Here is a 27701-nt window from a genome sequence, read left to right on the forward strand (position 1 = left end):
AAGAGGGTAAGAATAGTAGAAAAACTAAGATTACTACTTATTTAATAGCTTTATCTATCTAATCTAAAACTCCTCCTCCCTACTATATTAGCTAGTAATTCTAGTAGTATCTAGATAAATAGTTAGCTATAGTAGTAGTATCTTTACCTACTATTATTAATTTAATTACTAAAGATAATTTATTATTCTCTTTAAATAATAGTCTTATAACTCCTCCTCCTCCTTAGCCTTATATACTTATAAATAATAAGATCTACTATACCTACTTAAAGCTTTTTAAAGTAACTTATTATATAGTCCTTATTAATAAAGATAAGTTATATATAACTCTTAATATTTAATTAACTATACCTTATTTTAAATATCCTTAACTACTTTAATATAAGATACTACTTATCCTATTACTAAGGAATAATTCTAAAGAGTATAACCTTATATCTTATTTATAGTAAAACCCTATTCTATATTAAATTTACTATACTATTAAAATAATAGATAGAATTCTTATCTTTTTAGTCTACTATATTATAGACCTCTTTAGTATACCTATTTATATAATTAATTATATCCTCTAGGAGCTAATTATACCTCTTACTTACTATAATTATAGCTAGCTTAAGCTATATTAGATCTAGTACTTAGTAGTATATAGTAGTCCTATTAAATACTACCTTATTAACTATATTATAAAGAGTACTTCTAGTTATTATATAACCTTCTAGTAACTAAAGATATATCTAGATTTACTATACTTTATTAGTACTATTTACTATATCCTTATAAATAAGGGATTCTACTATTATATTATATATTATAACCTATAGTTAATAGACTATTTAAAGGAGCTTTAACTTATATAGGTACTACTTTATATAGATTAGACTATAGATAACTAGACTAAAATAATCTAGACTAATAAGGTAGCTATATATAGAGGTAGTAGATTTTAAACCTTTATTATATAGTATACTAGTAAGTATCTTTATCCTAACTATATTTAACCTTTATTTACTAAAATCCCTTATACTATAGTCTAGAGTAGTATTATAGGTATATATAAGAGTAAACTACTAATATAGAACTACTATACTTAGAGAACTATTATATTTATAATATATATCTAGTATACTATTTCTATCCTTACCTAGTTCTTTAATTTCTACTATAGTATTACTAGTATTAAGCTAATTATCTAGTAGGATAATATATTACTATATATTATAAAGTAAAGCCTTACTATATTTAAAGAAGTAGGTATATATATTATATAATAGCTACTAAATTCTCCTAATCTTAACCTAATTAAGAATATCTAGTATATTATAAAGGAGTATATTAATAGTAAATAGCTATAGCTAATTACTAAGGCTACTATAGAGGTAGTAGTATATAAGGAGTAGGATAAAATTACTAGAGAAAATATTATTAAGGCTATTTAGACTATATCTTAGTATTATTAAGATATAATTATAGTATAAGGAGGAGTAATATAGTAGTAAGAAGTATAGACTATAATTACTATTATTAATAGTATCTAATTTAATAGAGTTCCTAGTAGCTAGTAAAACTAAATATATATCTTATATATATATAATACCTATAATGATGTCTTAAGTAAGATGACTTAATTAGAGATTAATTTATAGAGTTATCTTGTAGGTGTGGAGCGCGCTAAATGCGCTAGTAATTAGATGTGGGAAGATGGTGTACATGGATCTGAGGCTCCGTTGATGACATTGGCGGCAGATGCTACTAATTGTGGCGGCGACCCCAACCTGAATATTTATTTGGCTTCCTCTCGTACAAGATTGCTTCAACTGTATCCATCGAGTGTCTCTTGGAATAGGATTCATCAACATGTGCTGCCCTACTTTTCTTGGTATGACATGCATGACAGTACCTCCCCGACGCCTCACTGATGACGTCTGACGGCGGGGCGGAATTTCGGCCGCCTCTGCTGCCACGGACACCTCCGCCGACAACACCACCACCGCCCTCAGCAAACACGCGCCGCGTCTCCCCACGCCGTCGCGCTTGACATGGCCCGTTTGGATTGACGACACACCCAACACCCCATCCACTTGCACAAATTCGCTTCCCTCCGACACAATGGCTCCCGGCGCCAAAGCAGCTCTCAAGGCCGCAAAGGCCGCGCTGGATGCGCAGAACTGGGACGAAGCGGCCGCCCAGGCGCAGGCCGTGCTGGACGCGGACCCCCAGAACTACTTTGCGAAGCTCATGCTCGGCCGCGCGTATGAGAAGAAGGGCGACTTGGATCACGCGGCTAAAGCGTACACGGATGCTGCGACTACAAAGCCCGGTGAAGATCAGGCGTGGCTGGGCCTGCGCAGCCTTTACGAAGCCCAGGGAGCGAAGAAGCTGGACGAATATGGCAAGGTTGGGCTTAAGCTGGCTGAAATCTATGCCAATGGGTACGCTTCGCTGGTGGCGTGTCTGCTTCTCAGCTAATTCGCCAGCAGGGACGACCTCGACAAGGCGCAGACCGCTCTTGACAAGGTGGTTGATCTTGCGCGCGCACAAGGCACAAAGGCACAGTACAGGCGTGCTTTGGAAGTCTACCTGCCTACCTCTCCCGTCTACGAATCGCTCGAAGGCCGCGTCCCGCACCCGGCGCATACCTACACCCGCATAGCCGAAATAGTTGAGGAGGAGGAGAAACAGCGCGTCAACAAAGAGATTGGCGAGAGAAGGACCAGACTTGGTGCTCGAGTGGCCCAGGTCACGACGGAAGTCAAGAGAGAGGTCTACGGGCGGAGCGACCTCGAGGACATTTACCGCAATGTGATTGACTGGACAAACGATGACGAAACCAGGAGACAGTACGAGGAGAAGCTGCTGCAACGGGCGTACGAGACGCTGTCGGTACTGCCTGCGGAGCAAAAGGGCGACAAGAGGCCAGAGGTTGTCGACCTGGCAAACGGCATGGTCATCATAAAACATCCCTTTGCGCTGGCCTGGGAAATTGAGCTCGAGTGGAAGGACGTGGAGGCTCTTCAAGAATACGACGCCAATGTCGTCAGAGAATTCGTGGACTTTTTCCCTGGCCATGGCTTGTCTCGGCTCTTGAAAGGCTATTTGACGAGCGACATTAGCCCGTTCCCTCTCAAGTTGCCCCAGGAGCAGAAGGAGGACGACGAGAAAAAGGAAGAGGAGCCTCCAATGAGCCCAGAAGATCGCCTCCTGCTCATGACCGAGGGCTTCGACGATGCCAAGCAGTCGGTGTTGGCGCACAGGCTCATGGGAGAGTACTACCTTTACCTCGAGGAGTACGAGAGCGCAATGGAGGTCTCTAGGAAAGGCCTCAAGCTTGTCGCGGCAGAATCCCAAAAGTCTGGTCTTTCGCTCCAAAATTCAAGAGATGTCATGAACAGCACTCTTGCTACTTCTCTCATCCACTATCAGTCTCCAAAGAACCACCCCGAAGCCAAGTCAATTTTCAACGACATTCTCTTACGCAAACCCTCCTTCACTCCGGCACTCATCGGAGTCGGCCTCATCTACGAGGAGGAAGAAAAATATGCCGAAGCCATTGACTTTTTGGGCAGGGCGCTCAAGCGGGAGCCGGAAAATGCTCGCATCGGAGCTGAGGCTGCATGGTGCAAAGCGCTCAACGGAGACCACACAATTGCGCTGGCCGAACTGGAAAAGTACCTGGAAATGATGAAGACGACAGACTCGAGATCTCGCCAACTGCGCGCTCTTACACTGTACCGCATTGGTATCTGCATCTGGGAGATTGACCCCACGAGACAAGCACGCAAAGACCGCACCGGCGCTTATGCCAGTTTCTTGCAGGCAATCAAGACGGACCCCAGCCTCGCTCCGGCCTACACCAGCCTGGGAATATTCTACTCCGACTACGTTCGCGACAGGAAGCGGGCGAGGCAGTGCCTCCAAAAGGCCTTTGAACTCTCGCCATCGGAGCTCGAAGCAGCAGAGCGTCTTGCTCGCTCCTTTGCGGACCAAGGTGACTGGGACATTGTCGAGGTGATTGCGCAGCGGGCAATTGACTCTGGTAAGTGTCGGCCATCGCCCGGTTCTAAGAAAAAGGGCGTGAGCTGGCCGTTTTCGGCCCTGGGAATCGTCCAGATGAACAAGCAGGAATACAACAAGAGTGTCATTTCGTTCCTCTCGGCCCTTCGCATCAGCCCCGATGACTACAACTCGTACGTCGGGTTGGGAGAGAGCTACCACAACTCGGGCCGCTACAACTCGGCTCTGCGCACCTTTCGGTATGCAGAGGAGCCGACTGATGGCATGCAGATGAAGCGGCCAGCCGAGAATTGGTTCACCAAGTACATGCTGGCCAACGTCAACCGCGAGCTGGGACAATACGACGAGGCGATTGACTCGTACAAGGCGGTCCTTGAGACGAGGCCGGCCGAGTTTGGCGTGTCGATTGCCTTGCTGCAGACGCTCATCGAAAGGGGGTGGCGGCAGCTCGAGACGGGCTTCTTTGGCAAGGCCGCCGACAGCGCCGTGGACGCCTTGACAGTTGCCAAGCAGGTGGCAGAGTACAAGCCTGAGGCTTTCAACCTGTGGAAGGCGGTTGGTGATGCCTGCTCGCTGTTTTCGTGGGTGCGAAGTTGCCTGGACAAGTTGCCTCTGGCTCATGCCAAGGCGCTGCTGGAGACGGGCTTCGACACGACGCTGTTTGATTTGTTCTCCGAAACTGACGGAATCGGTCAAGCTCAACATCAAGGGCTATCGGAGGAGCCGGAGTCTCCTGCTGGACTGCTGCGAAAGTGCCTCGAGGCTTCCATACTGGCGCACAAACGAGCCATCCACGCATGTTCCCAGGACGTCCATGCTCAAGCCGTGTCGTGGTACAACTTGGGCTGGGCGGAGCTGCGAGCACACTTGTGCTGCGAGCAGGACGTCGACCCCATTTCCAAGGGCAAGACAAATCTGAAACAGATCAAAGCTGCGATGCGGTGCTTCAAGAGGGCCATTGAGCTGGAGGCGTCAAACACGGAGTTCTGGAATGCCCTTGGAATCGTCACGACCGAACTCAACCCCAAGGTGGCGCAGCATTCGTTCGTCCGTAGCTTGCATCTCAACGAGAGAAACGTCAAGACTTGGACCAACTTGGGCGTTTTGTATTTGTTGCAGAACGACTACGAGCTCGCCCACATGGCCTTCTCCAGGGCGCAGTCGACTGACCCTGACTACGCGCAAGCGTGGCTGGGAGAGGGATTGATCGCTGTGCTCTTGGGAGACGGCAAAGAGGCTCTATCACACTTTACGCATGCCTTTGAAATCAGCGACTCATCGTCGCTCGTGGTCAAGAGGCAGTACGCCGCATCCACCTTCGACCACCTCCTCTCGTCACCCTCGGCTTCCAACAACATCACACACCTCATCCAGCCGCTCTTCGCCCTGCAGCAAGTCCGCTCGCAGAACCCATCCGACATCCCCCACGCGCACCTCGCAGCCCTCTACCTCGAGCGCGTCGGCTCCCACGCCGCCGCAACATCAGCCCTCGAATCCATCTGCGCAACCGCCGAGTCCGACTTTGAGGTCTCCGAGTCTCCCGCCACGCTCTCCCGCTTCGCCCAGGCCAAAGCAGACCTCGCACGCAACCGCCTCGCATCCGGCGACTTCGGCGCCGCCGTCGACGACGCGCAGCTCGCCCTGGACCTGCTGGCCGACGACGACACGGGGCTGCCCGCCGACGCGCGGCGCAAAGTGCTGCTGGGCGCGCGCCTCACCGTCGGCCTGGCGTCCTACTACCAGCACGACATGGACGGCGCCATCGCCGCCTTCCGCGCCGCGCTCGAGGAGTCGCAGTCGGCGCCCGACGTCGTGTGCGCGCTGGCCGAGGTGCTGTGGGCCAAGGGCGGCGCCGAGGAGCGCGACGTCGCGCGCGCGCAGCTGTTCGACGCCGTCGCCGCGCACCCGCAGCACGTCGGCGCCGTGCTGCTGCTGGGTGCCATGGCGGCTGTCGAGGATGAGAGGGATGAGGATACGTTGGACGCGCTGAGGGACGATTTGATGGCGATTCGTGCGCGCGCTGATGTCGATGACCAAACGCGCGCGAAGGTCGAGACGCTGCTGTTTGCTTTTGCTGCGCTGTCGCCATCTTCTTCTACTTCTCCCTCCGCATCTTCCGCTTCGGCCTCCCTGACGGCCGCCCAGCAGTCCGTCTTCCTGCAGCCCGCCGCGCCGCTGGGCTGGCGTTTGCTATCCGAAGTCGCAGAGTCCGACGAGGACGCCGTGCACGCAGCGCAAATGGCGCTCTTGACGGCTCGACGCGGCGGCGCGGGCGGCGCGGTCGAACTGGCAGAGGCGTATGCGGCGGGGGGACTGAGCGTGGCGGATGCGCAGAGAGCCGTTTGGTTGGCGCCGTGGCGGGCGAGTGGGTGGGGTGCGCTTGGGGAGGTGAAGTGCAGTTGAGGTGTGGTTCAGGTAAAAGATAAAATGCAGGGGGAGGGGAGGCAGGAGGGGAGTTGGATGCGTGGGTACCTGGGTTGACGTGGTAGGATGAAATACGAATTGATGGAGAATTAAAGATATCTATTTACCGCACTGAACACGTTCCTGAGAAAGAGAAAAATAGGAATGGGGGGAGGGGGAAAAGGGGAAAGGTAGTGAAGAACAAAGCGAACAGATTAATTGCTGGCGAATAGTCACAGCTACTCTCCACTACATGAAAAACACTTCAAAGATAAAAAGCAAACGTCATGGATAGGCGTGCGTTCTTTCACACCATATATCAAATCGCATACATCACGCCTCACACATGACACAGGAAAATCGAACACAGAAATAAACACTTCATTGATTACCACTAATTGCTTAAGGACACAACTACAGCCCGTGCCACTATAGTTGTGTGTTGTTTACTTGCTGGCTGACCAGCAGCGTGCATTAACCATTGACCTAGCTACGTAGCTAGCCATAAGGGATAGCCACGGGGCGGAGTGGTCGTGTGGGGTAGGAGGGGAGAGGAGGGGGAGGGACAAAGGGAGGGAGTCTGCTATGAGGGTATATAGCGGAGCTTTGGTGGCTGAAAGTCCTTTTGAGTGGATTGAGAGAGTTGATGCTGAGCTTTTGCAGACTGGTTGCGAAAGAATTGACTAACTTACCTACTTACTTGCCTGCAGCGCTCTGCTAGCGATACTACTCACCTCACACATCTTTGCTGAGCATCTCGTCAACTTACGCAGTCGACCTACTATTGCACATCCAGGCAACCCAACATGGCCGACCACATCCCCAACATCCTCGTCGCCAACCTCGACACGCGCGCGGCTCTGCAGCGCGGCACAGTCACCACAATCCACCTGCCGCTCTCCAACGCGCTCTCGCAGCCACACACCGTGCCCCGCCTGCCGCGCCGCATGCTTTTCACGCTGTCGCGCACCTGTGCGCTGCAGCTCGCCAAGGGCCGCGGCGAAGCCGCCGTCACGCTGCCCGTCGACGCCGCCGCACCCGAGGCGCTGGACTGCGTCGTCGACTGGATGCTGAGCACGTGTCTGCTACCCGATGCGACGCCGGTGCGGGCGACGGGGAGCTTCGGGAGCAGGGTGGCCGTGTATCAAGCGGCGCTGGCGCTGGGTATCCGGCGAGAGGCAGTGACGGAGTTGGAGATGGGGTTGCTGGAGTTTGCGGAGGATGGCCCGGCGCTGGGGATGCTCGAGGTCAAGATGGCCGTGGAGAGGTTGCCCGGGAATGGAAACGTTGCGAGGGCGTTGGTGAAGCGCATCGCCGGCCAGAGGCGCGATGGAGAGATGCGACATGGGGAGCTGGGTGAGCCGCCAGAACGTGGTGAGGCATTGGACGCACAGAGGTCAATGACTGGAGGAGTCAGTGCGTCTGTGAAAGAGCTGGAGCGTTCCACTGCAGGGACCTTTCGAGCTCCGTCTCCCTCTCCGACCCCGTGGCCATTTGCAAGCGGATGGGACAGCGGATTGGTGGAGCAGTTCCGGGGCAGGTTGGATCAACACAGGCGCCTGGCGCGACTGATATGGAGTGGGCCGGGCACGAAACAACAGCGAGTCGAGGTCGGTGCAGTGTCCTAGAGTGTCAGCAGCATTGTTTTCTTTCTTCCCCTGGGTGCTCGGGCGGCGAGAATATGCAGGTAGCCGCAGGTCGGCCGTTTCTCGTGGCATGGCATGATCCAGAATGGAATCCATTTAAAGATTTTGGGGTGTTCGGGGTCCAGAAGGGCGGTACCAGCAGGCCGGAGACGTGTATACGGGGGGCTCGCGCCGTGATCGCTGTTTATTCGTGCCTCGGCACCGGAGTCGCCGCGGGAGTGGCCCCAGTTGTGCACATTTGCAAGGCCAGGTAAGCAGGGTACGGCCGAGACGGGGCAGTCGACCCACTGGGGGCGAGGAGCATGCGTGTTTGCTGTTGAAAAAAGAGGTTGAGTAGTTGAAATGCGGCCGAGAAAAGGGCAGAGTCGTCGACGAGGTCCAGAGGGTTGTAGGTGCAAAAAAAGGTGGTCTTGTCTGGCGGGGAGACCCTCGGTAACCGAGGCAAGGAGCCGGGGGCGGCAGATGGGACGTGGACGTGGCGTCAGGCGTGGTGGTCAGGCAGAGGCACAGGTGACGCTGGCAATTGAGTGCTGACGGGCTGAGGCGATGGCTGGTGGGATGACCAAGAGGACATCGTGGAGATGGAAGGATAAACGAAGGATGGGAGAGGAAGAAAAGAAGTTGTGCAGACGCGGAGACAGGCGGACTTTAGACGGGCGGCGACGGGCGACGGTGCCGATGATCCGAGCGGACGGCGTCAGGCCCGAAGCGGCCATATGTTACCTGATGCACCCTCGCTGGCGTATTCTTCTCTGCATAACCTCTTCGGCTCTGGCAGCCATCCGACGGACTCTCAAAAGCCACCCGCTCGCGCTATGACGCATCAGACTCTTATGCCCGTCCGTCGTCCGTCTTTAAAGATCCCCCGACCATTTCCTCTCGTTGCCGTCAGTCTCCTCTTCCACCATTCTCGCCTCCTCACACCCTCGCCGTTTGTCCTCCCCTCGCTGGCTCGCTCTCCAGCATTCCCCAGACCAGGACCGCCCCCCCCGTCGATCACCCTTTCTTTTTCGCCTGCTGCCGTCGTCCTCCCCACTTTATCCCATCCACCCACGTCTCGGCGCCACGCCCTGACCATGGGGAACGAATCCAAGGACCTCGAGTCGGGACGGCCCGCGCAAATCCCCTGGTTCAAGCAAGTCTTTGATCAGGGCGTCGTGACGGACGACATTGTCAACGCCGAATACGCCGGCTCCGGCACCGACGAGGACCCCTACATCGTCACCTGGATAGAAAATGACCCCAGGAATCCAATGCAATGGTCGCAGCCCATCAAGTGGTTTGTGTGTATATCCGTCGCCATTTCCACTCTTGCCGTTGCCTTTGTCTCATCCGCATACTCTGGCGGTGTCCAAGAAATGATGCTGGATCTCGGCGTCGGCAAGGAGGTTGCCATTCTGGGCGTCTCGCTGTTCGTTCTCGGTTTCGCCGTTGGTCCTCTGGTGTGGGCTCCTTACAGTGGTGAGTAGACCAGAGGTTCCCTGCTCTTGACGCCGCTAATTGTCTCAGAATTGTTTGGCCGACAGATCCCCTTTTTCGGAACATATGCCATGCTCACCGTGTTCAACGCTGGCGCTGCCGGGTCCCAAAACATTCAGACCTTGATCATTCTCCGCTTCTTCGCCGGCGCGTTTGGTTCTTCTCCCCTGACCAATGCCGGCGGTGTCGTTGCCGATGTCTTCCCGGCATCTGAGCGCGGTCTCGCCATGTCCGTCTTCGCTGTCATGCCCTTCCTGGGTCCCGTCATCGGTCCAATTGTTGGTGGCTTCGTCGGCCAGAGTGTTGGCTGGCGCTGGATCGAGGGCGTCATGGCCATCTTTACCGCTGTTGTCTGGATTGCCTGCGGTCTCGTTGTTCCCGAGACGTACGCCCCAGTCCTGCTCCGCAAGAGGGCTCAACGTTTGTCCAAGATGACTGGCAAGGTCTACCGAAGCAAGGCAGACCAAGATCAGGGCAAGGTGACCTTGACCGAAGCTTTCAAGACTGCCTTGTCCCGGCCCTGGATTCTTCTGTTCAGAGAGCCCATTGTTTTGCTGCTGTCCATCTACATGGCCATTATGTACGTGTTGAAAAGTCCCCTTCGAGAGGCCGTTCTAACCTTTCGTCCAGCTATGGAACCTTGTACATGCTTTTCGCAGCCTTCCCCATTGTCTATCAGCAAACCAGGGGATGGTCTCAAGGAATCGGTGGCCTCTCTTTCCTCGGTGTAGCCGTCGGCATGTTCATCAGCGTCGCATTCTCCATCTGGGACAACAAGCGCTACATCAAAGCTGCCAAAAAGGACCCCTCTGGCTTTGCGCCGCCCGAGGCTCGTCTGCCGCCTTGCATCATTGGCGCCTTTGCTATCCCCATCGGTCTTTTCTGGTTTGCATGGAGCAATGGTCCTAATGTTCACTGGATGGCCAGCATTGCGGCCGGCGCTCCTTTTGGATTTGGCATGGTTTTGGTGTTCCTGTGTAAGTGTCATCCGACTGACGTTTTGATTAGGTTTGGGATCATTTGGCTAGCATAACCTTATGCAACGGCCGGATGACCTCAGCCAAGACACTCAAAGACCCCCGACTAACCTGCATCACAGCCATCATGAATTACCTCATCGACGCATACACCATCTTCGCCGCCTCGGTACTTGCCGCCAACTCCGTCCTGCGTTCGCTCTTTGGTGCTGCATTCCCGCTCTTCACTTCCTACATGTATGCCGACCTCGGCATCCACTGGGCGTCCAGCATCCCGGCCTTCCTCGCCCTCGCCTGCGTTCCGTTCCCGTTCCTCTTCTACAAGTACGGCAGCGAGATCCGCGCGCGCTGCAAGTTTGCCGCCGAGTCGGCCGCCTTCCTGGCCAAGCTGCGCGCGACCGCCAACCAGGAAGACGACTCAGCCACAGAACAAGACACAGCAGCCGTGACCGGCGACGACAGGAGCAAGCACTCCCGAGACGAAGACTACACCAAGGAGCGGGAAGCCGAGGCCGAAGCCGAGGCCATCGACTACTCGTATGACGACGAATCCCACCAGCCAGATGCCGGCCGCTTCGCCACCATCATGTCGGAGAAGGAGAAGCAGCAGGAGATTGAGCGCAAGCGCAGCTACAACGAGCTTCGCAAGAAGCGCAGCGCCGAGTCGACTCGCTCGGGACGTTCGACGCGCACGGCGACGTACGACAACAGCCCGTACGACATTGACCGCGTGAATACCCACGAGAGCTTTGCAAAGCCCACCCGGTCGAGAACCAATTCTGTTGGTGCTAAGGCGGCGAGGAAGTAATGTTGTTCCACATTCGGGTTTTGCGTAGCGTGTATGTCTTTTAATGTGGTTATTTCGTGAGACGTTTTAGCATCCATTTCTTATTTTGCCAGCGGCGTGGCTCCTGACGACGTTACGGAAAGTGGCTGCAGCCGTGCATGACGTTACTGAAAGACAGCAATTGGCGTTGTATACCCGCGGGGGGCATAAGCGTGGCGCTTCCAGTGTCTTTTCCTTTCGTCTCTTTTTTTTTTTTTTTTTTTTTTTTTTTCGCAAGGTCGCATCATCCGGGTAGGGTCCCTCGCGAACGCTGTCGATTTACTCGATGGCGAGCGCATAGATAGATTTTCTGAGCATCATCGGGCTGGTTTGCTAGACTGGGTTGCGTTGTTAGAAGGAACGGGGTAGACAGCGGAGCAGCATCACCATCAGCTTAGAAGCACGATCTCAATACTTACAAATCTTCCATCTATCTCCAGTTCGGTCGACGTCGTTTCATGCTAGACCAATGACAAGGAAAGACAAGACGAGACACCCTTCCTTGCCTATCCATGCTTCCGTCATCAAGCACAACATGGCTTTCCGGAAGCCATTCAACCCGGCGTGCTCTTCACAACTGGACGGACGGACCGCAACACAGAACAGTACAGTGGGATGGGAAGTTCGTACGAGGCAAGGTCAGGTAAAGTGGCGGCGAGGCGGAGCGGGGTGTCGTCGATTCAAGCTCTGCAAAGTCTAAAGTTTAGTTTCGCCCGCTGGGTGCCGAGGCAGAGGGACCGCCGCCGCCGCCGGTCCCGTCTACTAATGCCATGCACGTCAACGCTGTGGACGAAGACCCGGATGCAGACGGACTACATGTACAGTAGGGTGACAGGTTCCTGGGAAGTGTGCCTGGCGCTATGCACAGTGCCGCGGTATAGCGGGGGAACGGGGTCTGGTTATGGTGTGGTGTGGGATGGATACGCGGATACGCGGGCTTTGTTGCTTTGTGTTGGCTCGGATGGGAAGCGAAGGGAGAGGGCTTGTTGTTCGACGGGGTGGATGAAGTGGCATAGGGGGTCTAGAAGGGTGGAGTTGTCATTGGATGCGTGCCGGGAATTGTTTCTGGGGTTTGTGTAGTGTGATGGTGCTGCCCGTTTATAGCTGTTGTTTTAGGAGAAAGAAAACTTCTGTAGCCTGGCAATCACATCATTGGCTTTCCTAGTTGCCCCTCTATAACAATAGGACCAGTTCTGTTCAAGACCGGCATCTCTCCAGGCGCTAGGCACATCTATCAATTCTCAAGTACTGGTACTGCAGGATACTCCCACGTACTATTCTCCTTATTGATTCTGATACCGCAACTCTTTTTCTCACTGCTCCAGATAACACTGGCTGATAGCAAAAGAGAATAAGCATCATCTTAGCGCGGGGACCAACGACAACGGCGTACCAATAGACAGCCGTCTGACCTCATCGATGCCGTGCGTGGCGGGGGAGCTGAGCTTACTTGCGCCCTGCTTTCTTCCCGCATGTATCTCATCCCACTTCTCGACGACACCACACGCTTTCGACAGCGCACGATAGCTGCGTCCCCAGCCATTGAACCCACAGAACTGGTACAGCAGAAGGTCGCGTAGAAAGAGACGGAGAACTCACTTCTTTGCTTGACTCTGGCGGTACCCCGCAAGCGCGCGCAAAGCTATCGCCCTTCGCTCATCCACCGACGACCATCCACTATGGCGACCTTAGCCAACGCAATGGACGCGCTCGCCGCTAAACCGGCGCAGAAGCCCACAATCTCTCAGGCCTCTGCTCCTCTCCCTCCTCCCCCTCGTTCTCCACAGCAGCTAGGCCCAACCACAGCCGCCGACTCCCCCGTGCCGATTGTCGACTTTGGCGGATTCTATCGAGAGAATGACGAGGAGGCGCGGAGGCAGGTCGCGCACGAGATAGACGCCGCGCTGCGCACGGTGGGCTTCGTGTATTTGCGGAACCATGGCGTCCCGGGGGAGAGCGTGGATGAGGCGTTTGCGTGGGTACGCACCTGACGTTCATTTGTTCTTCTGATTTGCTCCTCAAGCAGAAAGATTTGCGGATCTTCCACCCCAATCAGCGTGGATGGACAGACAGACGCTGACGCCTCGCAGTCCAAAAAGTTCTTCGCGCTGCCGCTCGACACGAAGAACCTCGCCCCCCATCCCCCCGGCGGCACGCACCACAGGGGCTACTCATCGCCGGGCCTGGAAAAAGTGTCGCAGCACACATACGCCGCGTCCGAAATCGCAGACCTGCGCGCCGCCGCGCCTGACGTCAAGGAGTCGTTCGAGTGCGGCAACGAGACCGACGCCGCGCAGCCCAACATCTGGCCGCCCGACGCCGCCCTCCCCTGCTTCCGCACCGCCATGACGTCCTTCTTTGACCAGTGCTCGACCCTCGTGCACACCGTGCTGCGCGCCCTGGCGCTGGCCCTGTCCCTCGACGACGAGAGCGCGCTGAGCGAAGCCCACGCCGCCAGCGCGTTCCAGCTGCGCCTGCTGCACTACCCGCCCGTGGCGGCGCGCGCGCTGCGCCAGCAGGCCGCCGCCCGCATAGGCGCGCACTCGGATTTCGGTAGCCTGACGCTGCTGTTCCAGGACGCCGTCGGCGGGCTCGAGGTCGAGTCGCCGCCGGGCCGCTTTCGCCCTGCCCCGCCCGTCGACGGCGCCGTGCTGGTCAACGTGGGCGATTTGCTCGAGCGCTGGAGTAACGGCCGCTGGCGCAGTACCGTGCACCGCGTGGGACTGCCGACGCAGTTGCGCGAGGCGCGTGAGGGTGAGGACGAGGACGACATGGTGGCCCCGAGGTACTCGTTGCCGTTCTTTTCGGCGCCGGATCCGGATACTGTGATTGAGGCTTTGCCAGGGTGTTGGGATGAGGCCAATCCGAAAAAGTATCCTCCAGTGACGGCGGCCGAGTATGTGAATATGAGGATGAATGCCATCTACTAGGGTTGGACTGAAGGAAGCAAGTCGGCCTCTGGAGGCGTGTTTGAGTAGGAATGTTTGAAAGCTGCGCTGTGTAGTGAGTTTGTCAGATTTCAGAACGAATGGCTCATACCGGGACTTGCAGCAGTGAGTCGAGCTGGAGTCTGTTTACTAATTTTATTCGTCTCCCTAGATTATCCTTAAGTAGAGCCAGAATTTTGAAATGCTGCAACCAACAAAGATTGCTAGTGGGTATTGTGCCGCTTCATGCCCCCCTGCACTGTACAGATGATGCTCACCGCTGACACCCAAATCCCCCAAGCCCGTCTTGCCACAGACATCAATCGACCTCGCCAAAGTCATGGTGCGATGTTGCAGTCGCGTGTTGCACGGCAGCCATTTCGCCATTGCCGGTCCAGCCACAAATATTGCACTTGACGCCGAGGTTGCCTGTGTCGGTGTAATAGCGTCTTTCTTGGAGAATGCTGCATAGTTTCACTGCTCTTTCCAAGACTTCATCATTCGACGAATCAAACTGAAATGTGGCTTTGACTTCTGGGTCCGAGGGACTAGGTGTGAGGGCAATGGTGTCGTAATGAATGCCAGAGTAAACAACGATGATGCGTCTGGACATGCCTTGGTTGTATCTGTCTACCCGGAGATGCTGAACGTCGATGCTGCAAATTTCGACTTTGAAGTGATTGGCGAAGATACCCAGTTCGATGGACCCACCCCAGGCATCGTCGCGTTGAATCCAGCGGCTGTAGTCTTCTGGGCTCCTCTCGAGGGTTGCCTCGTTGTAAAGATCTGGCTGGTCTATAGCAAGGTTGTATATTGCCTCGGCTACCATGCTGCGTAGCTCACGCATTGCATCTAGTGAGTCGCCCAACACCGCAGTGCCCACTGCTCGGAACAAGCAGCTGTTGTCGTCGGGCATGACGCGCAGAACCATTGACTTGCCCTCCGACGGGACTCTTAACACGGGCGGCTCCCTCTCAACATTATTCGCCTTTCGAGAGAGACCAAGAGGTTGGTGCAGCTCGGAGGCCTGGTTTGCGGTATGCGTTTGCGACCCGGGGAGAGGAGCAGCAACGGATGGCGTTGTGTTTTGAAGTGGGTGCAACAGTTGCTCGTTGATGCTGCGAGGGGCAACGAGGAGCTGCTCACCGTCCAACTTGAGACCAGTGTCCTGGAGGAACATGGTAGGCTCGAATTCCTCCAGGTTGAGAGGTTGCGGCGGGTAGCCTATCTTCAAGTCGTAGGCTGGAACTCCTGAGCTTTCGGCAATGAGCGACCGGAGCTCGACAACCATGGCGTCTTCGGACAGTGAGACATTCTTGACTCCGGAAGGACCACGAATACGCATGCGCATGGTGTAAGATATGCGACTGCGAGATGGTGCTGAAAGGGAAAGCTGGCTGCCGGGTGAAGGCGTTGGTGGAGAGAGGACGGATTGGGTTTCGGGTTTCGGGTCGTAGAGGTCGGGTAGTGGACCTAAGGGGGGGTGGGAGACGTGTAACGCTGGATCGAGTGGCAGACGATAGTCGGTGATGGCCGCTGGGAGGATAGTGGCGAAGGTAGAAGGTGATAGAAAGACTGAGTTGTGTGGTGTAGGTGCAATGGCTAAGGTACCTTACTGTAGTCGGCGGGGACCTCACTCAAGGCGATGACGCAGTGCCGACTGGCGGAATGTCGGCGTCGGCGAATCGGGGGCGCCAAGGCCGACGCCCATCGCGTCCCCGGGCGCTGTTTTTGCGCGTCTGGTTGTTGGCCGCCAGCTGAAGCTCCAAGGCCCCTCCGCACTCCAACTGAACCACCTCACCCATCCGACTGCCCCTTTACCTGTCGATCCCCTCCGCAGTCCTTTGATCCATCGTCGCCGACTCATCATGTCGGCCGCGCAACTCCTCAATCCAAAGGCCGAGTCGCGGGTGCGCTCCGAACCCCCCCGTCTGCAACATTACAAGCTAACCACCATGCTAGAGGCGCGGCGAGGCCTTGAAGGTCAACATCTCTGCCGGAGAAGGTCTGCAACAGGTACGAAGCTCTCAATCCTGTGAAACCCCTCGAGACTAATTGAAACCAGGTTCTCGCCTCGAACCTGGGTCCCCGCGGCACCCTGAAGATGTGAGCAAATCGCCGCCCGACACCGACGGCAACAATTACTGATGCTGGACAGGCTGGTCGATGGCTCGGGCCAGATCAAGCTCACCAAGGATGGAAGCGTCTTGCTAAAGGAGATGCAAATTCAAAACCCCACCGCCGTCATGATCGCAAGAGCCGCCACCGCCCAGGACGACATCACAGGAGATGGCACAACTTCGGTAGTCTTGTTGGTTGGTGAGCTGCTGAAGCAGGCGGAGAGGTACATTTCGGAAGGTCTGCACCCCAGGGTGATAACGGACGGCTACGAGCAGGCCAAGACGGAGGCTCTCAAGTTCCTGGACCAGTTCAAGCTCGAAAAGGAGGTTGACCGCGAGCTGCTCCTGTCCGTCGCAAGGACTTCCCTCTCCACCAAGCTTAACAACACTCTCGCCGAACAGCTTACCCCGGACATTGTCGATGCCGTCCTCGCCATTTACAACGCTCCCGAAAAGCCTGACCTCCACATGGTCGAGATTATGACCATGCAGCACCGCACCGCCGCCGACACGCAACTCATCAAGGGCTTGGCGCTTGACCACGGCGCCAGGCATCCGGACATGCCCAAGTTTGTCGAGAATGCCCATATCCTCACCTTGAATGTCAGCTTGGAGTACGAAAAGTCGGAAATCAACTCGGGATTCTTCTATTCGAGCGCCGACCAACGCGACAAGCTGGTGGCCAGTGAGCGAAAATTCGTCGACGACAAGCTGAGGAAGATTGTGGAGCTGAAGAAGGAGGTCTGTGGCGACGACCCGAAGAAGGGCTTCGTCGTCATCAACCAAAAGGGCATCGACCCCATGAGCTTGGATGTCCTGGTCAAGAACGGCATCTTTGCGCTGCGCAGGGCGAAGAGAAGGAACATGGAGCGGTTGCAGCTGGTCTGTGGAGGTTCCGCTATGAACAGCGTCGAGGACCTCACGCCCGACGTTCTGGGCTGGGCCGGCAAGGTTTACGAGCACCAGCTTGGCGAGGAGAAGTACACGTTTGTCGTACGTCGAGACAGCACGAAATGCGCGACTTGAGCTGACATGATTACAGGAGGACGTCAAGGAACCCAAGTCGGTAACTCTGCTCATCAAGGGACCCAATGCGCACACGATTGCGCAGGTCAAGGACGCCGTGCGCGATGGCCTGAGGAGCGTCTACAACATGATTGTCGACAAGAGCGTCGTGCCTGGTGGCGGCGCCTTCCAGGTTGCGTGCGCAGAACACTTGAAGAGCGATGCGTACAGGAAGCAGGTCAAGGGCAAGGCCCGGTATGGTGTGGAGGCATTCGCCGATGCTCTTCTGATCATTCCCAAGACGCTGGCGGCCAACTCGGGCCACGACATTCAAGATGCCTGTAAGTGACAGAGTCTCTGGTGGCACTGCACTGTTTACTGACTGCCAATCCAAGTGGCCGAACTGCAAGATGAGCACGCGCATGGCAACGTGGTTGGTCTCGACCTCAACTCTGGCGAGGCAATGGACCCCATCCAGGCTGGCGTGTACGACTCATTCCGCGTGATCCGCAACGCGATTGCATCTAGCACGGGCATTGCGTCGAACCTGCTGCTCTGTGACGAAATGCTCAAGGCACGGCAAATGGGCCGCCAACCAGACCCGGCTGCGGAGCAGTAAGGCGACGAGGGAAATGTGATGGATTGACATGTTGGCGTCTGGAACACAAATATTCGGCATTGGAGAGGTACGGAATACTTCATGTTGCGTGTAACATAAAAGAAGGGGCCAAAGGGAACATGAAGCTAGAAGGGGAGCCTGCAGGGATGTGGGCGAGCACATGAGGCGTAGAAAAGCACAGGACGCGGTCGTCAACCCCACGTAATGCCAGCAGCGATGTGAACCACGACACGACTTTTGATCTGAATGATGTTTTCAGTGCTTCCGACAGGGCCTTCTTGGGTTGCTTTTGAGCTTCCTGGCCATTTGTGCCCAGCCTGTGCCGCCATTTAGCCGGGTGACAGGTTGAGATCCATGGATGGATGGGGATTAAACGACCCGAGGGTTCATCTGGTCAACTCTGGGTCGTGGAGACGACAGGTCGAGTTGACAAGCAGAATGATGCGCCTCTGGCTAACCAAGCCGAGAAGAGGCGCGCCAAAGAATACGACGATTGAAACCAACACCAGCGGGCGTTCGGCCAAGCGCTTGGCGGGTTTATTAGGAGTAGGACCATTGAGCTTAAGTCATGCATCCCACACCCAACCACCCTGGCAAAAGACATACCTTACCTCGACCTGTCAGTCCACTTGTCCTCCTCCCGCTCCACGCTCAGCCGTACCGTAACCTGCGAACCGATGCTGCCCTTGCATTCCATCTCCCTTCTGGACACACGACCGCCTCCTCCGACCTGATCCAAGCTCCAGCTGTGGCTACATTCCTCCCGACACCTCTTACAGCTCTCGAATAAGCAAGCGACTCTTCCCGTCGCGATGATGCTTCGTTACCGTCGCTACCGCGTCTTCGTCGCCTTTGCCGTCCTCACCGTCCTCCTCCTCTTCCACTTTGCCGGCTCCGACTCGTGGTCAGCAAGCTTCAAGGTCCCCACATCCGGCGACCAAGCTCCCATAGGCGGAAGTGCTCCAGAAAAGCAGCCCGACGTGCTCAATCCCCCGCCACCAGGCCAATATGCGAAGGAGTCGAAGAAGCCGGACGTAAAAGTCCCGTCGGCTGAGCGTCCAAAGGATCCCGTGAAGCCGCCCAAACCCTCGAATACACAAAGGCCGTTGCAGAAGAAGCCGCCTGGTCAGGGCACTGGCGATGACACCGATGCGCTCGAGGCAGACACTGCCAAGACCATTGCTCCGCCCAGCAAGGGCAAGACTGAGCAGAGCAAGGACAAGTCTGGGGATGGACTGGACAAGAGTGCTGGGAAGTCGGGCAAGGAGAAGACACATCCGTATGATGAGGACAGCCCTGTCGCTGGCGTCAATGACGACAAAGTCAGCCTCCCATCTGAACACTCCGAGGGTAGAAAAGAGGTTACCCATGAGCCGTCACCAACTGCAATCCACTGGGTGAAGCAAGAAGAGCACTTCCCCGTGGACAAGCTAATTCCCTTGCCCACCTCGAGGCCTCATCCTATGCCAAGGATCCAGGCCAAATCTTTCCCCAAGGAGACGGCGGATGACAAGCGCGAACGCGAGGCCAAATTGATGGCCATCAAAGAGGCCTTCACCTTTACTTGGGCAAATTATAAAAAGTACGCTTGGACGAGCGATGAGCTCAAGCCCGTATCCAATGGCAGTCGGAATCCTTTTGCGGGCTGGAGAGCTACTCTGGTTGACTCTCTGGACACGCTTTGGCTCATGAACCTCAAAGATGAATTCGAAGAGGCCGTGGATGCCGTGCGCGAGATTGATTTCACGACGAGCTTCCGCAAAGATATTCCTCTTTTTGAGACTGTCATTAGATACCTGGGAGGTTTGATTGGTGCCTATGATCTCAGCGGGCACAAGTATAGTGTCTTGCTGCAAAAAGCTGTCGAGTTGGCTGAAATCCTCATGGGTGCCTTTGACACGCCAAATCGCATGCCAATTACCTTCTACTATTGGATGCCGTATGTTTCCTTGACCTGATGTATTGCTCAATTGCTAACCTCTCTTGCAGCACGTATGCCTCGAACCCGCACCGAGCCGGCACTCGCGTCGTCCTTGCAGAGCTCGGATCATTATCGCTCGAATTCACACGGCTGGCCCAGCTGACCAAAGAAGACAAATACTACGACGCCATTGCTCGCATTACCAACGCATTCGTGGAATGGGATGACACACTTGTTCCAGGGCTGTGGCCTGTACACGTTGACGCTTCCGGCTGCAAGTTGGCTTCCCAGACAAGGCCCAAACTGGCGGGAGATGGTTATGCGGATTCTCCAAAGAAGATCCCAGCAGATGCCCCTTCCAAGTCCAAGGAGAAGGCACCAGACCCACAAAGGTTCAACGTCAAGAATCCGGTGCCTGACGACGAACATGACATGATGGTCAAGCGCTTGGCGCGGAGGCAAATGGATGATCCTACCTCAGTGGCCAAAACTGAGCGCATCAAAGAAAAGGAGTCCGACGAACTGGGCACCGACGGGACCACAAGTGCGAAAGCACCAAGCAAAGATGGCACCTCCAAAAGACCAACTCAAGATCAAACCGCTGCTTCAGCCCAGGCGTCGCAATCTGCACAGTGCATCCCGCAGGGGCTGATCCCGAACAACCCCGAAGGGCCTCAGACGTTCACAATTGGCGGTATGGCAGATTCTACGTACGAGTATCTCCCCAAGGAGTTCGTCCTCTTGGGTGGCCACGCCGCAGAGTACCGGGACTTGTACCTCAAGTCCATGGATTCTGTCAAGGAGAACCTGCTTTTCCGACCAAACGTGCCGGAAGGTAGCTCCCAAATGCTTTTCGCGGGGTCCCTTACAATCAACAGTGCTCGAACTGGAAGGGTTCCCGTACTCAAAACTGAGGGCGCCCACCTTACCTGCTTCGCGGGCGCCATGTTTGCATACGGCGCCAGATTGTTCAACAGGGACGACGACCTCAGGATTGGTGAAGAGCTGACCCAAGGTTGCGTCTGGGCGTACAATTCTACCAACACGGGCATTATGCCCGAGTCGTTTATTGTTTCTGGATGCGAGAGCATGAAGGGCTGCGAATGGAACGAAACTCAATGGCATCTTGAGCTGGACCCCTACGTCGACGCCCGTATGGAGACGTACCAGCGCCAGATGGCCAAGTACAAGCAGCAAGTTGCCGAAGCAAAGGCCAAGGCGAGCGAGGCTCCCGAGGCAACCGCGGCGCCGGAAACGCAAACGCCAATCCCAACGCCCACTGGCTCCAAAGTCCTCACTCAGCAAAAGACCATCGACAAGCGCGCACCCATCGATGACGTCGAGCAGGACGTCCCGCCATCCGTCAAAAAGGCGCTCCCGGCATCCAAGACGACGAAGATGACGGAAGAGAAGAGCGAAAGCAAGAGCGAGAGCAAGAGCGAGAGCAAGAGCAAGGGTGCCAGCAAAGGCGATAGCAAAGGGAGCAAGAGCTCAAGCAAGACGACTTACAGCGAAGCTCACGAACCTGCTTCGTATGATGTTGACGACCCAGACTTTGACGAGCAAGCAGTTCTTAACGACCCGGCCACGTCGCACATCTGGAAGCCCACAAAGCCCCTCAGCCACAAAGAATACGTCGCCAAGCGGATTGAAGAGGAGCGGCTGCCAAAAGGCTTCCTAAGCATCCAAGGCCGACAATTCTTGCTCAGGTACGCACCACCCCACCCCTGTCCACCCTATCCTCAACCCCAAGCTAACCTCCGCACCCCACAGGCCCGAAGCGATGGAATCGGTGTGGTACATGTACCGCATCAGCGGCGACCCGTACTGGCGCGAGGCCGGCTGGCGCATGTTCGAAGGCATCCAGACGCACTGCCGCGCGGCTTACGGCTACTCGGCCATCGACGACGTGACCAAGACCGCCCCCACTCAAAAGGACGAGATGGAGAGCTTCTGGCTCGCCGAGACGCTCAAGTACTTCTGGCTCCTGTTCGAGGACGAGGACGTCTTCAGTCTGGACCAGTGGGTCTTGAACACCGAGGCGCATGCTTTCCGCAGAGCTGATGCTTGAGTGAACTGACGCGCTGGCTGGCTGGATGGCTGCCATGCGTTTTGCGCGTGCGATTAGACTCTTTGTCTGCTTTCTCTTCATTCCGGACTTCGCGCGCCGCTTTCTTTGACTCGCGCTTTCGTCTGTCTGCGCGAGACTTTTCTTGCCGGGCTTTGGGTTTGACTGTGGGCGGCTTTTGGCGTTGGCTTTTGACGATACTTCCACCCCTTGCGCCGCTCTCCCTGGCTGCTTGACCCCGTTCGCTCCTGGCTCCCCGATCACTTGTTTGACCGCGCTCGAATGCCAGGCCGCACGCAGACGGCGCACTCTGCACTGTGCTGATGCAAACTGCGGCAGGCAGGCAAGCGGATCAGTGGCTGGGGTGTAGAATGGCGGAAAACATGTCGTTTCCTTTTGGGGGTCGACGGCGGCGGATCAATGAACGGACGGATGGATAACACGAAAGAATGGACACGGCTCGGCTTTGGTGGGAATGGGAAAGGGACTGGAATCGGGACGGTTTGGCTCGGCTTCGTTTGATGGGTGTCACGATATTCTGTGCTGGCCGGCGGGCGGATGGTTTGATGGGTCTTTGAACACCTACTGGTCTTCTGACTCGGGCGATTGCGAAAGGGACAGACAAGTGTGTGCGTGTGGACGTATCTATCTATCTAGACTTGCTTATTTGTTTGAGCGGATTCGAACGGATGGGATTGCAGATTGATGGATCAATGGATGGGCGTCTGGTGCGGGCAATTGTGACTAGGTGCTTTTGCTGAAGTGTGTTGCGGCTGTGAGGTGATGCGGTGCTGCATGCAGCAACCGACGCGCCGTGAGATGTTGACGGACAGGTGTGACGGGAAGCAGGTGGAGATGGGATTGCTCTGCTATTGCGGGCGGAAATTGGCCGTGTGGGTTTTCAGATGGCACGGAAGACGACATCTTGCACTATTTGCGACGTCCGCACTGTGCAATGAAATCAAGCAGCTTTTCAGATCTCCGTCGTCTCATCTACTTCGCCTTTCCTTGCCACCCCCCTCAGTACGTATGTCTTTCACTCCTCCCTCTCCGCCCGCCCCTCACAGCTGCGCCGCACCAACAATCCGCACCTTCTCGCCAACGCCAAAGCACGCCTCGCCCTGCTGCAGCGCGTGCACGAGGACGGGCAGCGCCGCGTCGCCAAAGTCGGCCGCGCTGCGCACCTTGTCCAGGTCTTCGGCCAGCTCGCGCGTCACGCGGCGCAGGTACCAGCTCGGGAAGGCGGCGACGGCCGACGCCGTCGTCGTGGGCTGCGAGAAGGCTGCTTGCGCTGCCGCGTCGGTCGTGGAAGGGGGCTGCGGTGATGATGGTGATGGTGATGATGGGGATGGGGAGGCGGGTTGCTTGGCGGGCTGTGGGGTGGTGGCGGTGCGTGTGCTGGGTTTTGTGGGTTTGGGTTGAGCCGTCTGCTGAGGGAGCGTGAGTTTTGGGTCTGCAGTCTGATGCTTTCTCTGCCAGAAGAGCAGAGTTTGGGTGCTTACGGTTGTTGTTGCTGCGGCTTTGGATGATGTTGCTGTTTTGACCTTTTTGGCCGCCGGAGGCGCCGTTGAGACGTCGGCATCGGCCTCGCTTTCGTCGCTGCTGCTGCTGGCGTCGCTGCTCGAGCTGGAAGACACGGCTGTCGTGGAAATAAGACGAGTAAGAACTTGAACAGAGAAGAGAACGGCGCGCTTAAGAACTTCGAGAAGGCGGATTGGCTGTGTGGCCGTGGACGTTGAAATGACTGAAACTTTTGACGACGAGATTGAAGGAAAAAAGAAAGACAGAAAACGATGTAGAACAGGGACAGGAACGAGGAGCATTCAAGAGACGCGCAATCTGCAAACGAAAGAAAAAAAGGTCTTACCCGCAGTCCGGACTTTCCTAGCTCTTCTTCTGGCAGGCTTGGGTTTTGTCGCCTTGGCCGCCATGCTGTTGTGTCTCGTGCACTGAAACTTTTCAACGACTTTTCTGAGTGGTTGAGTCTTTGCCGGACAAGGATGGTCCCTTCACGCCAACAAATAGCTGAATTCCGTGATGTCGAGTGCTCGGAGACAGTGGTGTTTGTAGCAGTGTTGGGGTTGGTTGTTTGGTGGTTGGCGAGGAAAAGTAGAAGTAGCGCTAGCGAGTCAGCTTGGCGCTATGCTCAGGCGCACTTGACTCGCGCCCAAAACAATGTCATCCCTCCATGTCAATGTCAAGCCTCGACACAAATCATATTTTAACATCAACAACTAGATCAGTCTAATCCGAATCATCGAGTTGTAACGGGTCTCCAATTTCCCTCATGCGTCAATTAAGCGCAAAAGTCGGCGGACAAACACAATCTATTGATTGATCTACTAATACAACAACTGTAGGCATCACTTCGAATTTCAACCTCGCAGCCTCGACGCTCACCTGACCTAGCGCGAACCCCAACCCGATGCCCCATGCCCGTCGCCATGGAAGTCAGCGAACCCCAATCATTCCCAACCTTACTGACCGTGGCACCAGCGGAAATTATTAGCCGTCCGTCTATGAGAAGGAAGGAAGAGAGAATAAAGCAGATAAAGCAGAGTCGTTTTTATTGAATGCGAGGAGAACAGAATAGGATACCGCAAGGCACGAATGCTCCTTGGACGCCTGTTGCAGAATGCGCCGCTTCAACAACCTGGCCAATCAAGATGCAACAGGATGGGGGCCTCCGCCGTGCTGCCCCTGACCTTGCGGAGGCTGCGGTGTCACACTGGTTTGTGGTTGTGACTGGGCTTGTCGTTGATGCAACTGCTGTTCATGCCGTGTCATGCTTTGGGCATATGCTGCCAATGCGCCTTGATAACTCGTGTTTGTGTTGTTGTTGGGTGTGTACGAGTTTGACTGGCCATTGCCGTAAGGGCCACTGCCGACTCCGGATGTGCCAGGGTAGTATGAGTTGGGGCGGGCGAGTTGCTGCTGAGGCTGGTGATGCGCACCTGGCGTGGCATACGGATGTGGAGCTGCGGCTGATGGTGGACGCTGTCCGTAGGGTGTCTGAGGGCCGCCAGCAGTGGGTGCAAGCGGGTTCTGCTTCAGTGGACTACTGCCACTGCGAATATGCTGACTTCCCGTCGCTGTGTAATTGAAGGCCGGTCCATGGCCTTGGGTGCGTGGAGGGTATCCAGGCGGGGGCGCCATTCCATACATCGACTGCGGACGCTGTCCGTACTGCATTGGCAGTGGTGTCTGGTAGGCCGACGCAGCTGCACCGTAGGAAGGAGCGCGAGCAGGAGTCTGCTGAGAATAGGAGGGTGGAAAACTTGGCCTTGGTGCTGTCGCCGGATATCCGCCTGCCGTCGGGTAGTGTGGCCCAGTGCGAGTAGGATATTGATGGATGGAAGGTGAGCGAACCTGCGCCGGCTGCGGTGTGTAGTAGGACTGGGGTGCTCCAACGGGTCGGCCCGCGTATTGGGGTCCAGGAGCGGGGCGTCCGTAATGGCTGGGAGACGGCGCATATACTGGTGCACTTGGGCGGCCTGACAGCGCAGGGTTGACAGTGCCAGCCCCAATGGCAGCAGACTTGGCCAGCTTGGACACCTGGTCCTCTTCCAACACGCCCCTGTAGTCCTTTGTCTTGATCACGAGCTTCTTGGAGATATTCAAGTCATCCAGCTGGTCGCCATTGAGCTTGGCAATTGCGTATGGAGGCAGACTGGAAACCATCAGAGCCAGTTGACTCTTGAGCAAATTGTAAATGTCCATTTCCTCGGAAGTGGGAGTCGAAGGGCGCACTGAGTCTTGTGCAGCCGGAGTGCGCGACGATTGGGCCAGTGTGCTATAACGGATTCGCTGGTAGGAATGAAGTGTTTCGAGGAGTTCGTTGATGTCATTGAGAACCTCTTCGACCTCACGATCTTGCTTCTCACGGTCCAGCTTTTCAGGTATGTTGAGTTCTTCCGGCTCGAAGGACTCGACCGCTTCTTTGAAAGCTTCCTCCTCCTCTGATGGCGATTCTCCGTGGAGGGCATCACCAGGCTGCGCGTCGGCCAGCGCAGGGTCAAGGGCGAAACATTGTTGAAATCTCCTCTCTCCCACTTTTTGCCACCAGACGCGATTCTTGGTCTCTTCGGGCACAACTGCTACCCCGTCGTCGCGCGTCGGGGCGAAGCTACAGTAGACGCTTCGGAAGAGAGCATCCGCCTTGGCTCTTTCGAGGGCTGCCTTTTCTTCCTCCGAGACTGGGGGATTCACTTCTCCCGTGCTCAAGGCGCGATCTCTTTGCTTCCTTTTTGCTGAAGGCGATGTTGGCTCTTTGGGAGGATCGACTCCACCATATCCCAGCCAATCTCCTGCAGTAAGCGTTTGGGTCGAGTAAGTCGATCCACGGCGGCTCATCCGAGCAAACGGATCCTGAGGACCCCAGACTACGGTGTTGGTCCGCTTAGTGGTTTGGCTCGAGGGAACAGGCGGCTTGAGCTCCCTGAACTTGGGAGGCGGACCGAAAATCTCTCCAAAAGTTGGACCCTTGGCCTTGCCGCCAGTCGCATCCTCGGTGTGCACGGGAATGACCTTGGTCGCGGAAATCATGCTCGGTAGGTTGGTCTCGTCCAAAGGCAAGAGCACGTCGACCGAGGTGTCGAGCCCAGCGGCGTCTTTTTGGACCTTGACAGGCTTCTGCAAGCTGGTGAAAAGCTGCTTGTTGCCCTGGGTCGACGCGAAAAGCGTCAAGACGGGTCGCGCGCCAGTGAGTGTGTCTCCGGATTCGTCTTCTGGCTCGATCTTGATTTCGACTCCGTTCGTAGCGCCCTTGTCGTCCTCGGAGGTGCCGTCAGCATTTTCTGGGGTGTTTGTTGTTGATGCAGGCTCCAACAATGCCTCTCTGATGACAATGTTTTTCAAAATCTTTTTGAAAGCCAACACGCCGGTGAGTAGCTTAGCGTCGACGTCGGAGCTTGGGTGGTGAGCAGAGATGGAGCTCGAAAGCTCAGAGCACACGCTATCGACGTCGTGAACAAAGTCATCGAGGGATGCATACGACTCGGATTGGATCTTGTCCGCAATGGTGGAGGGAGAAGGTGCGGACTGAGCAAGCTTTGCGCGCTTTGAGTTGGGCTCTCCAGAAACTGCGCGGTCGAGGGCGGTGGGAATGGGATGGTTGAGGATGGACGGGGTCGTGTCGTAGCTGCAGAGGATGGAAAGTCAGCAACTTGGGAGCGGTCAAGCGTGGGCGCAGGGCGAGGTTGGGGGGCGCAAACCTCTTCAAGATCTCGAGGACATCCTCGAGAAGGGCTTTGGGGGAGCGGGGGGCGCGCGGGGGCCTCTTGTCGCGTTGCGGGAGCGCGTCATGGTTGGTGGGCGAGCGCTTTCGTTTTGCGGCAGACGGCGAGGATGCGGTCTGGGAGTCGGGCGTGGGTTGATCTGGGGGCGTGAGGACGCCGTTCCGTTGCGACATGGCTGGGACGGAGTCGCGGCGGCGTGATGGGAGCAGACAGGGCAGGGTGCGGTGCGGTGCGGTGCGGTGCTGTGGTGGATGTGCCGACGGTCGCTGCGGTGTCCGGGGACTGTACCATAGAGAGAGGCGATGCGACGGAACGATTGACCGACGGGACTGGCAAGGCGCTGGCTGCGCTGGGTGACGGGACCGGAGGCTGCCCAGTCCGACCCGAGGTGCATCCGAGATGGGTGATTAGATGCGATTGATTAGATGCGATATCTCGGTCCGACCGCAAAACCACCAC

At 55.5% G+C, this 27701-nt stretch overlaps 9 protein-coding genes across 9 annotated transcripts; 6 read left to right on the forward strand and 3 right to left on the reverse strand.

Moving 5' to 3' along the window:
• The first annotated feature begins 1885 nt into the window (after positions 1-1885).
• J3D65DRAFT_580047 (uncharacterized protein) lies at positions 1886-6430 on the forward strand. The gene is made up of 2 exons (XM_066797699.1): positions 1886-2432; positions 2481-6430. Exons 1-2 carry the CDS (start codon positions 2110-2112, stop codon positions 6415-6417), a joined length of 4260 nt encoding a protein of 1419 aa, XP_066650364.1. The 5' UTR covers positions 1886-2109; the 3' UTR covers positions 6418-6430.
• Positions 6431-6784: 354 nt separating this feature from the next.
• J3D65DRAFT_641901 (uncharacterized protein) lies at positions 6785-8440 on the forward strand. Its single transcript, XM_066801930.1, has one exon. It carries the CDS (start codon positions 7224-7226, stop codon positions 8043-8045), a length of 822 nt encoding a protein of 273 aa, XP_066650365.1. The 5' UTR covers positions 6785-7223; the 3' UTR covers positions 8046-8440.
• Positions 8441-8701: 261 nt separating this feature from the next.
• On the forward strand, positions 8702-11577 carry J3D65DRAFT_641902 (major facilitator superfamily domain-containing protein). The gene is made up of 4 exons (XM_066801931.1): positions 8702-9524; positions 9573-10122; positions 10173-10519; positions 10642-11577. The coding sequence occupies exons 1-4, from the start codon at positions 8780-8782 to the stop codon at positions 11325-11327; spliced, it is 2328 nt and encodes a 775-aa protein (XP_066650366.1). The 5' UTR covers positions 8702-8779; the 3' UTR covers positions 11328-11577.
• Positions 11578-12840: 1263 nt separating this feature from the next.
• Positions 12841-14491, forward strand: J3D65DRAFT_641910 (thymine dioxygenase). The gene is made up of 2 exons (XM_066801932.1): positions 12841-13324; positions 13436-14491. The coding sequence occupies exons 1-2, from the start codon at positions 13025-13027 to the stop codon at positions 14273-14275; spliced, it is 1140 nt and encodes a 379-aa protein (XP_066650367.1). The 5' UTR covers positions 12841-13024; the 3' UTR covers positions 14276-14491.
• Positions 14185-15884, reverse strand: J3D65DRAFT_641911 (zinc finger protein). The gene has a single exon (XM_066801933.1). The coding sequence runs from the start codon at positions 15621-15623 to the stop codon at positions 14592-14594; it is 1032 nt and encodes a 343-aa protein (XP_066650368.1). The 5' UTR covers positions 15624-15884; the 3' UTR covers positions 14185-14591.
• Positions 15885-16039: 155 nt separating this feature from the next.
• Positions 16040-18241, forward strand: J3D65DRAFT_641914 (T-complex protein 1 subunit zeta). Its single transcript, XM_066801934.1, has 6 exons — positions 16040-16182; positions 16235-16288; positions 16338-16378; positions 16431-17385; positions 17435-17738; positions 17793-18241. The coding sequence occupies exons 1-6, from the start codon at positions 16141-16143 to the stop codon at positions 18014-18016; spliced, it is 1620 nt and encodes a 539-aa protein (XP_066650369.1). The 5' UTR covers positions 16040-16140; the 3' UTR covers positions 18017-18241.
• A 483-nt stretch (positions 18242-18724) lies between these two features.
• J3D65DRAFT_165642 (glycosyl hydrolase family 47-domain-containing protein) lies at positions 18725-22244 on the forward strand. The gene is made up of 3 exons (XM_066794202.1): positions 18725-19955; positions 20006-21646; positions 21711-22244. The coding sequence occupies exons 1-3, from the start codon at positions 18829-18831 to the stop codon at positions 22006-22008; spliced, it is 3066 nt and encodes a 1021-aa protein (XP_066650370.1). The 5' UTR covers positions 18725-18828; the 3' UTR covers positions 22009-22244.
• Positions 22245-22680: 436 nt separating this feature from the next.
• J3D65DRAFT_641918 (uncharacterized protein) lies at positions 22681-23845 on the reverse strand. The gene is made up of 2 exons (XM_066801935.1): positions 23508-23845; positions 22681-23432 (listed from the first exon to the last, which is right to left on the reverse strand). Exons 1-2 carry the CDS (start codon positions 23826-23828, stop codon positions 23067-23069), a joined length of 687 nt encoding a protein of 228 aa, XP_066650371.1. The 5' UTR covers positions 23829-23845; the 3' UTR covers positions 22681-23066.
• Positions 23846-24314: 469 nt separating this feature from the next.
• On the reverse strand, positions 24315-27549 carry J3D65DRAFT_580069 (uncharacterized protein). Its single transcript, XM_066797700.1, has 2 exons — positions 27219-27549; positions 24315-27145 (listed from the first exon to the last, which is right to left on the reverse strand). The coding sequence occupies exons 1-2, from the start codon at positions 27413-27415 to the stop codon at positions 24667-24669; spliced, it is 2676 nt and encodes an 891-aa protein (XP_066650372.1). The 5' UTR covers positions 27416-27549; the 3' UTR covers positions 24315-24666.
• Positions 27550-27701: the final 152 nt, after the last annotated feature.

This window comes from Phyllosticta citribraziliensis (assembly GCF_038025025.1).
Source record: "Phyllosticta citribraziliensis strain CPC 17464 chromosome Unknown J3D65scaffold_15, whole genome shotgun sequence".
NCBI classification, from domain to species: domain Eukaryota; kingdom Fungi; phylum Ascomycota; class Dothideomycetes; order Botryosphaeriales; family Phyllostictaceae; genus Phyllosticta; species Phyllosticta citribraziliensis.

Bases quoted from the DNA above. Each gene is read 5' to 3' on its own strand.
- J3D65DRAFT_641901 (XM_066801930.1), top strand. From the start codon at position 7,224: ATGGCCGACCACATCCCCAACATCCTCGTCGCCAACCTCGACACGCGC.
- J3D65DRAFT_580069 (XM_066797700.1), bottom strand. From the start codon at position 27,415: ATGTCGCAACGGAACGGCGTCCTCACGCCCCCAGATCAACCCACGCCC. The intron at 27,146-27,218 runs GTTTGCGCCCCC...CATCCTCTGCAG, and splicing joins GTCCTCGAGATCTTGAAGAG to CTACGACACGACCCCGTCCA.
- J3D65DRAFT_641918 (XM_066801935.1), bottom strand. From the start codon at position 23,828: ATGCTCCTCGTTCCTGTCCCTGTTCTACATCGTTTTCTGTCTTTCTTT. The intron at 23,433-23,507 runs GTAAGCACCCAA...CTCCCTCAGCAG, and splicing joins AAGCCGCAGCAACAACAACC to ACGGCTCAACCCAAACCCAC.
- J3D65DRAFT_641902 (XM_066801931.1), top strand. From the start codon at position 8,780: ATGTTACCTGATGCACCCTCGCTGGCGTATTCTTCTCTGCATAACCTC. The intron at 9,525-9,572 runs GTGAGTAGACCA...TAATTGTCTCAG, and splicing joins GGTGTGGGCTCCTTACAGTG to AATTGTTTGGCCGACAGATC. The intron at 10,520-10,641 runs GTAAGTGTCATC...CCTGCATCACAG, and splicing joins CATGGTTTTGGTGTTCCTGT to CCATCATGAATTACCTCATC.
- J3D65DRAFT_165642 (XM_066794202.1), top strand. From the start codon at position 18,829: ATGATGCTTCGTTACCGTCGCTACCGCGTCTTCGTCGCCTTTGCCGTC. The intron at 19,956-20,005 runs GTATGTTTCCTT...CCTCTCTTGCAG, and splicing joins ACCTTCTACTATTGGATGCC to CACGTATGCCTCGAACCCGC. The intron at 21,647-21,710 runs GTACGCACCACC...CGCACCCCACAG, and splicing joins GGCCGACAATTCTTGCTCAG to GCCCGAAGCGATGGAATCGG.
- J3D65DRAFT_641914 (XM_066801934.1), top strand. From the start codon at position 16,141: ATGTCGGCCGCGCAACTCCTCAATCCAAAGGCCGAGTCGCGG. The intron at 16,379-16,430 runs GTGAGCAAATCG...GATGCTGGACAG, and splicing joins CCCCGCGGCACCCTGAAGAT to GCTGGTCGATGGCTCGGGCC. The intron at 17,739-17,792 runs GTAAGTGACAGA...TGCCAATCCAAG, and splicing joins CCACGACATTCAAGATGCCT to TGGCCGAACTGCAAGATGAG.
- J3D65DRAFT_641911 (XM_066801933.1), bottom strand. From the start codon at position 15,623: ATGCGCATGCGTATTCGTGGTCCTTCCGGAGTCAAGAATGTCTCACTG.
- J3D65DRAFT_641910 (XM_066801932.1), top strand. From the start codon at position 13,025: ATGGCGACCTTAGCCAACGCAATGGACGCGCTCGCCGCTAAACCGGCG. The intron at 13,325-13,435 runs GTACGCACCTGA...GACGCCTCGCAG, and splicing joins TGGATGAGGCGTTTGCGTGG to TCCAAAAAGTTCTTCGCGCT.
- J3D65DRAFT_580047 (XM_066797699.1), top strand. From the start codon at position 2,110: ATGGCTCCCGGCGCCAAAGCAGCTCTCAAGGCCGCAAAGGCCGCGCTG. The intron at 2,433-2,480 runs GTACGCTTCGCT...ATTCGCCAGCAG, and splicing joins GCTGAAATCTATGCCAATGG to GGACGACCTCGACAAGGCGC.